Source organism: Emydura macquarii, unplaced genomic scaffold (genome assembly GCF_026122565.2).
Source record: "Emydura macquarii macquarii isolate MOO-44397 ecotype Brisbane River unplaced genomic scaffold, CSIRO-AGI_Emac_v2 contig_3343, whole genome shotgun sequence".
Taxonomy (NCBI): domain Eukaryota; kingdom Metazoa; phylum Chordata; order Testudines; family Chelidae; genus Emydura; species Emydura macquarii.
The window spans coordinates 3362577-3376572 of NW_027133480.1; the positions used below are offsets into that span (position 1 = coordinate 3362577).

The window sequence follows — 13996 nt, forward strand, 5'->3', positions numbered from 1 at the left end:
TGTGCAGAGGGCCAGCCAAACATCAATTCTCCATTTAATTCCTTCTTAAAACCTCAAAGTAGGGCTTAAAAGAGACGTAGGTCTTGCACTTGCCCTTTGAACAGGGATGAATTTAGTTTGTACTGACTAGAGCTAGGAACCACCTCATATATACCAATTATGTAATATTTTGGTACTTTCTGAGCTTCATGAAAGGATAAAGAGTAGAGCAGCTGGCGGCAGCTGGGTTTAGTGGTTTCACGTGATTCTCCCTGGCAGCTCAGCAATTTCATATAGTTTTGAACCCAAAAAGGGCAAAAGACACAAGGTTCAGTTGACTTTTCGATTGTGGGAGGTTATTTGAATATAGAATTCAAAGCAAAAGATGTGGGATACACATCCATGAAAATGGAAACTGAAAAATGTCATTCAATAACTCATCCATCCTGTAAACCATGGAGTTTCCAATAGGTCTCAGGCTTTCTTCAAACACAGCTTTTCTGTGTTGGATTTATGCAGACATTAGCGATCATCTGGCTTTTTCAGTGTTTCTTTTTATGAGTGCAATATATATGTATTTAAATAGTGACTGATAATTTATATCTGTTCTCTTTTCTTTGATATATTTTAGCTTTTAAAGATGTAAACTTTAAATTAAGTTGGTGTCATAGGGCAGCCCCACGTGGAGTACTCTCTGTTGGCAGGCTGCAACCGAAGAGGTACACCTGCCACCATTTCTCTCCTTCAGAGGCTCCAGCAATTCCATGCATGCTTTCTTTCCACAAATAATTCACAATGAAAGTCCCAATTAAAGTCCATTTCTCACACCTAGTGTGATAGTCCTTAAAAAACCCATATCCAAGTGCTTAATTTGTGCCAGGGCTTGACAGGGCTGAGCCCCTGCACCTCTAAACTTGTCAATTCATAGCCCCAGCATCTCTGGGCTTGCTGCATCAGTTATGAAAGTAAAATATTGCTTGATCCCCGGCACTTCTTTCTTTATGAATGAAGCACTGCCCACATCCTCTAATCCATCAACATAGCACATACTGCGCTCCGGCATCTTCCACCACAAATAGGCTCTTCTTCAATTCTCTCCTGTCTTTTTACCAGGATAGCCACTCAAGCCCTTCCAGCTGAAATGCACTCTGCTTTCTGCAGAGAGTTCATCCTCACCAGTGGTGTATTGTAACGTGCACCGTAAACCCTAAAACGCTACACAATGAAACATCATCCTGGGTTTAGATTTTATAGTTAAATAACTTACATGCTCCACTACCAAAGGCAAATTTCATGGTGCAGTTATAGAGGCTGATGTTATGCAGTTATGAATTTTTAATTTAGTGCATATTCTATCTACCTGACCAAGATATTTAAAACAGAATTGTAATTTTGTATTTCAGAATTTCTACAAAGAAATTGAAAGAGAAGAAATGTACATCAGGTGTGTAAGCATGCCCTTTGACATATTTTGCCCAACTTACTTTATTGTGATTGGAGAAAATGACTTGGAGAAAAATGACAGTAATGAGAGGCACATGCCTGTAGTGAGGTTTAAGCAGATTGAGTTTACAGGGAACAATAGGCATCAGTAATTAGTCTTATAAGCTTTTTTAACCCTACTCCATCATCTTCACTTTCATTATTCAAACATTTAAGTACTATTATGACATACAGAAGAGAATTAAGGCAAAAGACAAGCAAGGAACTAATTTAATTTTATTTTCTGAGGACTTAAAAAATCTGTTGGAATAAAGACCGTTAATATGCCAAATACATGCCAAATGCTTATTTTAAGCTTAAAACTTTCAGAAACCCATATATATATTTTCTTTATTACTTAACATTGGTAATGGTAACACTGCAAGAAGGCTTCTGATTGCAGTTTATAGTGAACTTTGTTTTGCTACTCCCATGCTTTTACATCAATTTAAGATACTCCATCTACTGTACTGTTGTGATAAAATGAAGAAACAGATTCCCTCATTGCTGTGCTATGAGTATTTGCATATCCTTCATGCATTCATTCTCAGCCATTTATTCTCATCTTGGGAGAAAGAGTAACATAATTCTTGTCAGTGTACCTGCCTTTTTTTTTTTTAAATTTAAATTTAAATTTAAATTTGTGTCTTGCAACAGAAGGATTGACTGCTGACTATGAAAGGGCATTCAAGAGTATTATTCATGTATACGTCTGATACAACATCTTTATGAGGCCAATCCAGCTCCCATTGAAGTCAATGGGAACAGGATCAGACCCTCTTTCTGTAAACAGAAACTGTTGGGTCGGTTTAATGTGGACATTGAAGCTTTGTATTTTCATTGATTTTTCAAGTACATGATTAATCTATTTTTTTTAATCACTACCAAAAACAAAAACCCAGAATTCTTTTTACACAGGTCTTGAGGTTAAAGAAAAAGACTAGAAGTGAGAATACCTTTGTTTTTGCTGACTCTGCCACAGACATCATGAATGACATTGGGCCCATTGATTTATTCCCTTGAGTCTGTTTCCCTGTCTGTAAGGTTAGGATGATAATACCTACCACACAGGTGTGATGTGAGGTTAAATTTATTAACATTTGCAAGGCATTTTCAGATCTTTGAAAGAAATGCATTATGGAAGTGCAAAGTTATTGTTCTTTATTCAATAATTAGTCACTTGTATTTATTTTCATATCATTCTGTCTGAAATTTTTATGTAACAGGAATGGTTTGAGAACATGAAGTGAGGACTGTAAGTTGCTAGTGTCACTCTTTAAAGAAAATTGCACTTTTATATCAAACCCTTTACTTATCTTTGGTTTTGCTCATCTCCAAAAAACAGGACATCAAAAGAAGTTACAGTTTTATAGCTACTAAAGCTTTAACCTTCTACAACATACCAGTATATTTTGTTGTTGATGATGTTGATTTTCTTGGCATACCGTATCCTGAAAGTATATCTGAAGTAGTGAAATATGAGCTTTTAAAAAATCCCAGATATGTTTTACTGTTTGAACACAGAATTTTGCTGTTGTAGTCTTCAACACAAATTATTTTGTGACATTTTAAGAACTGACTCTCTTTTATTACCGTAGGTATTTGTATAAACTATGTGACCTGCACAAAGAGTGTGATAACTACACTGAAGCTGCCTATACATTACTTCTGCATGCAAAGCTTCTTAAGGTAGAGTACTTGAAGTATATTTAGTATTTTGAAGATCTTGTTGTTGCAGATAACTATGTAGCTTTGTATTTACTTTTTCATATGAGCTTTAGGACATCCACATTTACAAATTATTATTGACTTATTCAAAATAGAAAAAGAAGTAATTCAGTTGTGCTGTGACTTACCATATGTTCCACAATTAGATATTATTGTAAACTTAGTACATAGGGTGACCAGATGTCCTGATTTTTTAGGGACAGTCCCAATATTCGGGGCCTTTTCTTATATATACCCCTCACTCCGTCCTGATTTTTCACACTTGCTATCTGGTCGCCCTATTAGTACATAGCCTAGTGAAGGAAAAATTGAGTTCATGTTCTTCTCTCAGTTTCATAGAAGAGCAATATGACTTACTGATGATGATCTAAAATATTAGTGGAAAAAGTGCAATAAAATCAAGAGTAAAAATAGCATAATCTATCAGTAAAAAAGCTAACGATCAGGTAAATGTGTAAGAATGCTAGTAACCTTTGGATGAATCTAAGCATGTGTTCTTGCAAATCAGCTCTCCACAGAAAGATGTGCTAAAGTAATAAATTGGTCAGCATAGTGGGAGCTCAACACACTGTTATGCAGGATCTTAAACTTAGTCCTTTGCTTCAGGATCATTGGGGAAAAATTAACAGTAGTCCTCCTTCCAAGATCATGTCTTTTTAAAAGAGTATCTATGACAATTCAATGGTATGATGTACCGACTGCATCTAAATTCATATAATGGTACCACTGTACTTTAAGGAATGTCTTGAGCAGGTAAATAAATAGACCAGTAGTATAAATAAAGTTAATTATATAACATATATCTTAATAAAACATACAGATTTTTATATAACCTGGTAATAATACCTAACTTTTTATAGCTTTGATTGACAGTGTAATAAAGCCATAATATAATGTCACTTACAAGCTTCACTTTATACATATTGTTATCTGAAACTAGAGGCTTATTTACATCATTACATCATAAATATTGCTGCACATATTAACAGTTTCTCTTATTCCCTGAATTGTCATCTAGGAAGATTCCAGTTGCACTTCAGCAGTACGCATGTCATTTTAAAATCACGCTTTTACTTTATTACTCCACCCATGTTAATAAGTGACAATGAATTTTAATTTTAGCATTAAGAGAGAGGGAGGGAGAAGTAGAAAACTGAACTGCACACTGGAAATAGTCAGATTTTTTAAACCTTTGTTTTTCTCTTTATGGCCCTAATCTGTACTTAATTTCATGTATATGGAGTCAGTGGGGCTACCCACAGATCATAAAATGGAGCACAGGCACAGGTCTTTGCAGAGTTAGGTCCTGTGTCACTGGAAGGATAAAAGGAATAGCATGAAGGAGAGCTCAAAGAATGGGAGAAGGAAAGGTAGCAGAAAGAATTCAATTTGGGGCTTGAGTTTGCATAGCGGGTGTGCTTCAGTGTGGGCAGGTGTCAAGATCTTCACTCATTTGATCATTATTCCCATTGACTTTAGTGGGAATTTCATATGCTTACTGAGAGCAGAATTTGGCCCTTAGTGTGTGAGACCTGCATAAGTGAGCTGGTGTTCATGCACAGACTGTACCACACACTTCTATAAACTTAATTTTATTATGATAATTAAAGCATGTACAAAATAGGGAAATGATTTGGTGAAAAAATTTGAAATTTCAAAGTTATTTCCATTTTGCAGAGTTTGAAATTACCCATTTTCTCTTAAATCTTCCATGATATTTTGTACTGCAATCATTTCCATAATGCTTTGCTTACTGAAAACTCTAAGAAAGCACAGTTATTGGTAAACTAAATTTTTACACAACAATTTTGAAAAACATTTCAATAAAAATTTGGTGAAATTTTTAGTAAAAAATATAATGGAAAATTTCACAAAAAATTGAAAAATTCAATCATTTTGACTTTTTCCTGAAAAGTTTCCGTTTTGAACAAAGGCCCTTTTTCCACAATGAGAAAAGTTTTCATGCAAAATATTTTGCCCAGCCCTGAAATTTTTTTCGAATGAGGTTTCTGTATAGGTAACAGATAGAAAACAATGTTTATGGTAAAATAGGTATTTATAGTGAAATCACAGCTTCCAGAACTGGGTATCAAAATAGCTATGGGAACTTCCATGTGATAACTCTGAATTTCACAAGGAATTAACTGATAGAGACAGTAACTAAAGGTCACATTTTGCAAGGTTAATACTTATGTTTTGCATGCAAAATTTGTATATGCACTTTATTTGCAAAACCCAAATTTGCACTCTCAAAGCAGACAAATTGTGACCACAAAATAGTTTCATTTTTGTAATTTGTCATCATAATAGTTCATTGTTGTGATAGCAATAATTCATCAATTTAGAGTCTGTGCATTAATGTAAATATATTTATGTATATATAGAGATATAAATATGTAGCTCAGTATTTGTACTTAGAGCTTTAACAGACATATAAATTAAAGATTTTTACAATTTTGTATTTTATAGGGCAGTATCCTGTAATAGAAAGCACTAAAAAAAAAACCCCATGTGAACAGCTATTTGCCAAAGGACAAAAACTTACCAGTTAGAGGATATATCAAAGATAGAGTTAGGATTCAGCCCTTTTAACAGCAACTGATTTTTTTTAAGGATTTTTAGTTGAAACTATGCAGCAAAGTAGTTTTAGCAGTCTTTGATTTAATCTAGGGAACACAGAGAAAAATGTTTAGAATAAATAAACACACATTTAGAAAGACTCAATTTAAAGTGTTGAATGAAACACTTTTAAGGCTACCCTGGGTGCCTTCATATTTTTACCTCGGTATTGAAAATAAATTGTATGAAAATATTAATTGTAAGATTGAGTGCAGCTCAGAACACATTTGTGGAACTATGCAAAGACATTTTCGAAGGTATATTCTTGTCTTTATTTTAAACTTGACTGGTGATTATGTAAAAACAAAAATGTCAATGATATTCAGCTGGCACTTAAGGATAAAACTATTGCTAAAAGGTTTTTATTAAAAGCAGTTTTTTTTTGTAAATTATTGCTTTCATAATGAAATAAACTGCACAGAGACATAACTTATGAAGATAAAGATTTGAGAAGATGACTCTGACACATTCAGTCATACTGAATTTTCCAGAGGCCTTTGATTACAAATTTGAATGAATAACTAGGTGATTTTGTGAACACAAGGTACTCTGTTATTCCCATTAGGGAAATTAAATGGGATTGACAGTCTGGATAATATTTTCTTACTGGAGTTATTAAATGATGTCTAGATTGTCATAACTTGCTTGATCATATGTACCACAACCAAATCTGATAGACCAGATAAAACATTCCCCTCTACTGAAGTGCTGCATCTTCCAGGAAGATGATGGAGTTGAGAGTGCAATGTAATTTCACTTTGTCTTTTTATTCATTAGATTTGGTAATTTTTTAATCAATATGTTTTTATGTGGCCTTATTTTCTAGTTTAAAAACTATTTCAATAAACTACACTTATAATATTTTTATTTTCTCTTATAAAATATTTTCAGATACCAGGTGAGTATTTTAATTTACTGCTGTTAATTACTTGAAATGAAATATCCAATACAAAATCAGTTCTCTACTTATGCAATATAAGACAATACAAAATGGTAAAAATAAAAGTAGCATTTGCTTTGGCTTGCAAATAAATCAGATCTGTTGTGATTTTCATATACTAAAAAGTATACAGTCTAGTTTAGTTTCTGTAGGAAATGCTGAACTTGATGAAAGTACTGGTCTGTCTAGTCTGCTATCCTGTCTCTAATAGTAGTTAATACCAGGTGCTTCAGAAGAAGATGCAAGAAACCCTGCAATAGGCATTATGGGATAATCTGCCCCTGAAAAATGTTTTCTCCTAAATCCTTCAGTGAATGGTTGGATTATGTCAAAATTTCTAAAGTTCATTTACTGGTTTTTCAGTTCATGTAGTGTCTCTTCATTACTGTGGAGCATGTAACTTTAAACTTCAAAGCCTCTCTTTTTTTCCCCACTGGACTTGAGGATGAGATTTTCAATGGCACTCAGCACTGGCATAAATGTCATCAGATTGAATTCAATGGTAAAACAGAAATCAGTTTTAATGGGATGAGATTTAGGTCAGCTCTGAGAGCTTTTGAAAATTTCACCTTTAATTCTATATACTTCAGGCTATATATAGGAGGGAGAGAGAGACAGACTCTCTCTCTCTCTCTCTCTCTCTCTCTGTGTCATGGAAACTTTACTTTTGTTTTTTATTGTTATTTTCTCTTGGTCTAAATTAAGTTATTCAGACTAATAGTACATGGTTACTCTTTGTGTATGGAAAAATGTAACCGCATTTTAGACTCCTTTAGAATTTTTATAGTTAGCAATATGGTTTTTGCATACGAAAAAAAAGTGGCTACTTATAGAAATGTGACTTGTAGTCGAGCAGTGCAAACTTGAAAATTGAAATTATCACTGGGTCTTTAGAAGCATATTTATTCTTCCTTCCAGATGCAACTTGTTTCTGATTAAACTCATTCTATTCAGCATATACTAAAGTTGTTCTAGCCCAGACAAAAAGATTGTCATACAGAGTGATCCAGATTGCTTGGTAATCTAGGCCATTCAAACAAAATGTGTTTAAATACAGCCAAATGCAAAATTATAAATCTGGGAACAAGCACTGTGGGCCAGACCTACAGAATGGTGGGGACTGGGTCCTGAAAAGCAGTGACCCAGAAAGGTCTTTAAAGGTCATAGTAGACAAGCAACACAGCATGAATTCCCAGTGCAAAATGCAATTCTTGGATGTATAAACAGGGAAGTAGTGAGTAGCGAAGGAAAGTGATTTTATCTTTGTATACAACATTAGAGAGATTGATGCTGGAATATTGCATACATTTCTGGTGTCCGCATTTTAAAAAGGATGTTTAAAAATTGGAGATGGTGCAGAAAAAAGCCACAAAAACTATTCAAAGATTGTGGGAAATGCCTTACAGTGACACACTTAAATAGCTAAATCTGTTTAGTTTATCAAAAAGAAGGTTGAGAGGTGACTTAATTATAGAACATAAGTACCTTCATGGGGAGAAAATACTAGTATCAAAGGGCTTTTTAATCTAGCACAGGAAGGCATAACAAGAAGCAATGGCTGAAAGCTGAACCCAGACAAATTCATATTAGAAATAAGGCACACATTTTTAACAGTAGGGGTGATTAAACACTGGAACAAATTACCAAGAGAAGTCGGGATTCTCCATCTGTTGATGCTTTCCAATCAAGACTCGATGTCTTTCTGGAACATATGCTTTAGTCAAGCACAAGTTATTTAACTCAGTACAGGAGTAACTGGGTGAAATTTCATAATATGCAGATTGCCAGACTAGATGACCAGGCCCTTCTGGCCTTAACTTCTGTGAATGAATCTATGAATTGTTGTCCTTGCAGAAACTCATTTTATTTTTCTAATCTACTTGAAGTTTCAGCTTATTCCCCCCTCACTACCTTCCAAATGGATATTTGAGACCTCCAAAAGTGCTTATTGAAAACACATCTGTATATAAATTAAATACATTTAAAGACAGTGTTAGTAACAGGACATTTCAGGTTGTGTGTCGTGCAGGGATATCGTCGCATCTCTGGTAGTTGGCACTGTTTTTTGGTTCTATGGGAAGTATGATGCCTAGGGTTGGCAATATCAAAGTGTGAGACAATCTGTTATTCACTGAGCCAGCAACTGGGGATAAAAACCCTCTTAACCTTAACGAAGGTGATCATGGAGTCAAATTGTTTAGCAAGTTACAAAAAGCTAGACTGCCCAAATTCAGACAACCTTTATATTTTTATTTGCTGATTTTCCTTTTTCTCCAGTCCTTTCCTCAGTCATTTTAGCTCTTTACCTTCTGTGTATACAGTCCTGCTCACTCATATTGACATAACTCAGGGTTGCTGGCTTGCTCTCAGTGCAAACCTACTAATAATGGCTATTTATTCAGCCAACTGTGTTGATCAACAGTGCCAGGCCACTCTAATCTTTTCTATCAAGGAGAAAAGGAAACTTCTTCAAAGAACTGTCTGTCCCTTTAACTGATATTGAGATACGTAAGCCATCCTGTAATTATTGTAGTTTAGGTAAGTAACTCCACTGTTCTGGGAATCAAAATACAGCATCATAATTGATGTAGAATCTTTTAGATGTTGGGTCAGCCCTGATGGTACTTTTAAAAATAAACCAAGAATGAATGTTTGCATTAGCCCAATGTCATTGATATGTTACATCACCTTTTATTGCCTTCATTTTTTTCACTCTTCATATCTGGTTTAGTGGTCAGAAGAGGCATGTGCAGCACATCTTACTCAGCGAGATGGATACCAGGCAACTACTCAAGGACAACTTAAAGATCAGCTGTATCAAGAAATTATTCATTACTTTGACAAGGGCAAGGTAAAAAAAAAAAAAAGAAAGAAAGAAAGAGAGAATCATGTTGCACTGCTTCTCTCTCTCTAAATGAATGTCAGGTAGTAAACTTGCATCAAGTGACCTTCAAGGAGTTTTAAACTTGTTATAAATTGTAATTTAGAATGTTTTATGTAAACAATCTGCCAGCTAGCACTTAAAGATAATAATACTTAAAAAAAAATCAATGGTACTTCTATAGATGCTGTGTTGAGGGTAAATAGGGAAAAGGAAAATAATTGTGTATAGACTGCTGGGGGTGAGAAGTGAAGCATCTCATTCCAAGGGGATTCCTTGCCAATTGTGGCTAATTAAATCTGTTAGATATTTTGGGATTTTTCTCCCCTTTGTAACAATCAAAATAATTACCTAGAAGGATGGATGCATATCAAGTTGGTATCTTAAACAGGTAGAGAAGGGAGAGGTCAGAAGGGTATATTTCATTGGAATTGCTACTTTACCCAGAATGAATTTTGATTAGTGGAAGGGAATTTTGATTAGTGGAGGGGAGGCACAGGTGGTGGCACACCACTGGTTGGGCTTTTCTGGCCCAAAATGTTTAAAAGTATATATAATAGAGATGGCAGACTCCTCATCAGAATGTTCCAGGTACATATGTCTGTGTTGTTACAGTTTGTTACATAGAAATGTTTTGGGGGTTTTTTTGTGTCAATTTTTAGAAGAATGAATTGTTGTCCATCCATCTCAGCACTACTCAATCATGTTTTGTAATAGCTTCATGTTGGTTTGGATGAAACTCTATAATAATCTATGCATTGAAAAAGTGAAATGTAGTCACTTGATATTAATGTTACCTTTATAAATAGGTGATAAATGATAATAGATAGCCTAATAAAAGATGAATGTTCTAGATTGTAATAGGGCCAAATAGACCAGTAGGATGAATATAACCATCCATAAGGCATAGTAGTCATGACTGTAACATGCTTGTAACTGCTATTAAATATTTATTAACCGTTTATAAATCATTAGTAAATTGAACCTTAATACAAAACATGACCCAAAAATATATTTAAATTTTCTTTGCAGTATACATTTTATTTGAGCAGCAAGTAGGAAGGGTTTTTTAATTGCATGTTATTGTTTCAGCCTTGTTCCTAAATAAATTACACGTCTTTTGTTTTCAATGGCCTAATTTCCTCAGTAACTGAACACCTGCAATTCGCCCAGACTCAATGGGAGCTGTACTTCTGAGAATCAGGCCACTGGATTTTAACCTTAAATTAAACCAATAATGTGCTTTCTCTTCAGCTACATGTGAAAACAGCCTTACTATCAAGCTACTTTAAAGTAGTACTTGCCCATTTCTGCTACTTTTGGAACTAATGAGCTGTTTATGAACAGCAGGCAAAAATACCTGCTGTTTACAAACGTTCATCCTGTGCGGCATTAAACAGTGAGGCATCTAAAGCTTGAGAGAACACTGTTGAATTGAGTAACCACACATAATTTGTACATACTATACTGTACAATTCCGAAGTGAGAGAGGGAAGTAAATGTCTGCTTGTTTAAGAACTGCTTAACAGCCCACATTTAGCCCCTTCCACTTATTTTTGGAGAGGTGAACAATATCAGTGTGCCCTGAAGGTCAGTACACTCATGCAATCTTGAACTAATGGGTAAGGCAAATTCCAAAGCCAAGGTTCCCCTCAGCTGAGAATGTACTGCTTTTAGATCTTCAAAGATGGATCAAGTGCCAGAGGAATTCAGAATTAAATATTCTCTTATTATAGTGGAGGATTGCACAAAATACTAAATTGACTATAGTATTTAGGCACAGCATGTCAGCCTTAACTCTGAATGTCTTTGTTTTTGTAGTTTGAGACAAGATTAACATTTTTTAATTTAATTTTTAAATTCCCCAATATATTTGCTTTTTTCTTGTATTTGACCTTCTGGCTTGTGAACATTGTCCTTTTTCTGCATGGTTGATGTTCTCCTTTATTTTTTAGCATGATTACCTTTTATCCTAAACAAATATAGTATTTTGTTCCCTGTCTCTTCTTTCTAAATTGGATTTTTCTTAACCATTCCATTACTCTTCTAATCTCCGGTCTTTCCAAAATAAAATGCCATTTCCTCCAGGTTTCCTAGGAGCCTTCATATCTTTTTCTTTCTCTCCTAGATAATTACCCTTCTCCTGCTTTGTACTTTTTGCTATCATCTTTTGCTTTTCCCCCAAATGGCCTTGTGTTTAGTTTTATCATTGCAGTCTGACCTATCCATTGAATCTGGCCTGAATTGTCTGGATTTACAATGTTTGGCTAAGGTCTTGTAATTTTCCATAAAGCCCTTAATCCAAGGACTTTACTGAAAATGTAGGCTGCTGTGTAGCATGACGAGAGTAGAAAATAGAATGATGATAATAAAAGGAAAACTTAGTCCATGTGGAGAAGTTGATGTTAGTCAATGTAAAAGAACCACTGAAGCCAAGTAACAGGCTAGAGGCACTGGCAATAATAATATATTTTATAAACCAATGTATGTGGTCTCTGGAACTGTTTTCAACAGAAGTAGTTGTATGCCTGTTCTTATTCCTTTTTAGTAAAATGTACAAATTCTTTAACATGTTTTAGGTTACAGCTGGATACCAGGATATACAAACCAATAAACATTTTTTCACAACTATTTAATGAATTAAAAATGTTGGCCACAGAAGTGAGCAATAAATAAATAAATAAATAAATTGCTGATTGATTTGATAAAAAAATCATGCTTTTGCTGGGTTCACAATAATTAAAGCATAAGTGGTATTATATACTGAATGTGCCTTGTTATGGCAAAAAGCTCAAATGTCTGTTGCAGCTCATGTGATATTCTTTCTCTGTGAAATTTATACCTGTGCAGAGGGCCAGTGCAAGGCCTATGCACTTCTTAAGTCACACTTAAGGCTTTTCAATGGGGATTAAGTGGTGCCTAGGCCTTTACATGGGATGAATTTCAGCCTATGAGAATATATTCAAGAAAATGAGGGATCCTACTATTGTTTGCCCCACTAAATGTTTTATACTCTTCCTACCATAAGCAAGAGGGAAAGATGTGCTTACTGTGAACAATAACTAGATGCATACATCCTTCTTTCGCTGCCTCATCCCCCATTATTTTTCATTTCTTCAAGACTAGATTGTTACTTCCCATATCATCTGGCTTTCCCAGACCCCTATAATCCTGTGCCAAAAAGCTATTACTTACATATAGTGTGATGTCTAATGAGCCACATCTGCTCCAGCCAGCAGTAATTAACTTTCAGGTCCCTGCCAGGTTTCAGCAACTGCTAATGGGGTGGGCAACAGGAGAATTTTGCCACCTGTTCTAAGGGTGCTCAGAAGGGAGGTTTATGTGGACAAAGGCATGGGGGGAAGGCATCAAGAAGAAGTGAGAGGAACTATATACATTTAGGGAGAGATTTAATGATGTGATGCAAAAGCTAAGAGGAAAGTATTGAACAAATTCAAATAGGAGATTTAAATGGTCAAAGTAGCTAGAGGAGAAGAAGAATTTTAGCAGTAGCTTTTTGAAGAAACTGAGGGGATGGAATGAGATGAGATGAGATGCCTGGAGACCAGATAGAAGAACTTTAGAGATGATGAAGAGGAGGAAACAATAATATTTAGCAAGAGTCTGGAATAGTCTAAGGCTATGGAGAAGGAAGAGAAAGCAGAAAGCTTTTCAAGGAAAGTTGAGAAGTTCAGTTTTCACTCTTTTGAGGTTGTCATAGTTGAAAGATAATTCAGGAGGAGACATCAGAAGAGCAGTCAGCAATCCAAATCTGCACAAAGATAGTTTTGGTAGACAGACAGATATATAGTGTTCAAGATAACCATTCATAAGAGAGCTATATTAATTTGCAGTTGACTAAAAGGAGTTGCAGATAATCTCTAATCACTGAATGAAGCAGAGTCTTTATGTACTTTACTGAAGTAGCATGTATTAAATGTTTCTTTACAATAATATAATAAATTGTCCTTTACATAATTTGCTAAATCACAACTTTACAAAGATTGGTCATTGATAGGGCATGAGCAGATGAATTTTCCTAAGAAGAGGGTAGAAGAGGATAGGACTAAGGACAGAACCTAGTGGACACCAACGGATAACTAAAGAGAGGATGAAGAGGAAATGCTGGGTAGAGAGGTAGAAGGAAAACTAGAGCATCTGAACCACTAAAGCCGAGGGAGAAAAACCTGCAGAGGAGGAAAAGGGATGACTGACTATCTTTAAAGATTGAGGAGGAGGATTATAGAGTGAGACCCCTCTGCTGGACTTCTTCTAAAATGAATCCAGTTAGGTATTATTAGAGGGTTTCCAGACACCTTCCCATCAAAGTTTCTGACACACATTAAATCCAGTGTTAAGAATTGACA

At 35.0% G+C, this 13996-nt stretch overlaps 1 protein-coding gene across 3 annotated transcripts in view; it reads left to right on the forward strand.

The window, feature by feature from the left end:
* DOCK1 (dedicator of cytokinesis 1) overlaps window positions 1–13996 on the forward strand; it is a 525973-nt gene that overhangs the window by 431152 nt on the left and 80825 nt on the right. For all 3 annotated transcript variants that reach the window (XM_067533435.1, XM_067533436.1, XM_067533437.1), the window contains exons 36-38: window positions 1383–1423; window positions 3060–3150; window positions 9480–9599. In XM_067533435.1, the coding sequence (XP_067389536.1) occupies window positions 1383–1423; window positions 3060–3150; window positions 9480–9599 (252 nt within the window). The remainder of the gene's footprint in view (window positions 1–1382; window positions 1424–3059; window positions 3151–9479; window positions 9600–13996) is intronic.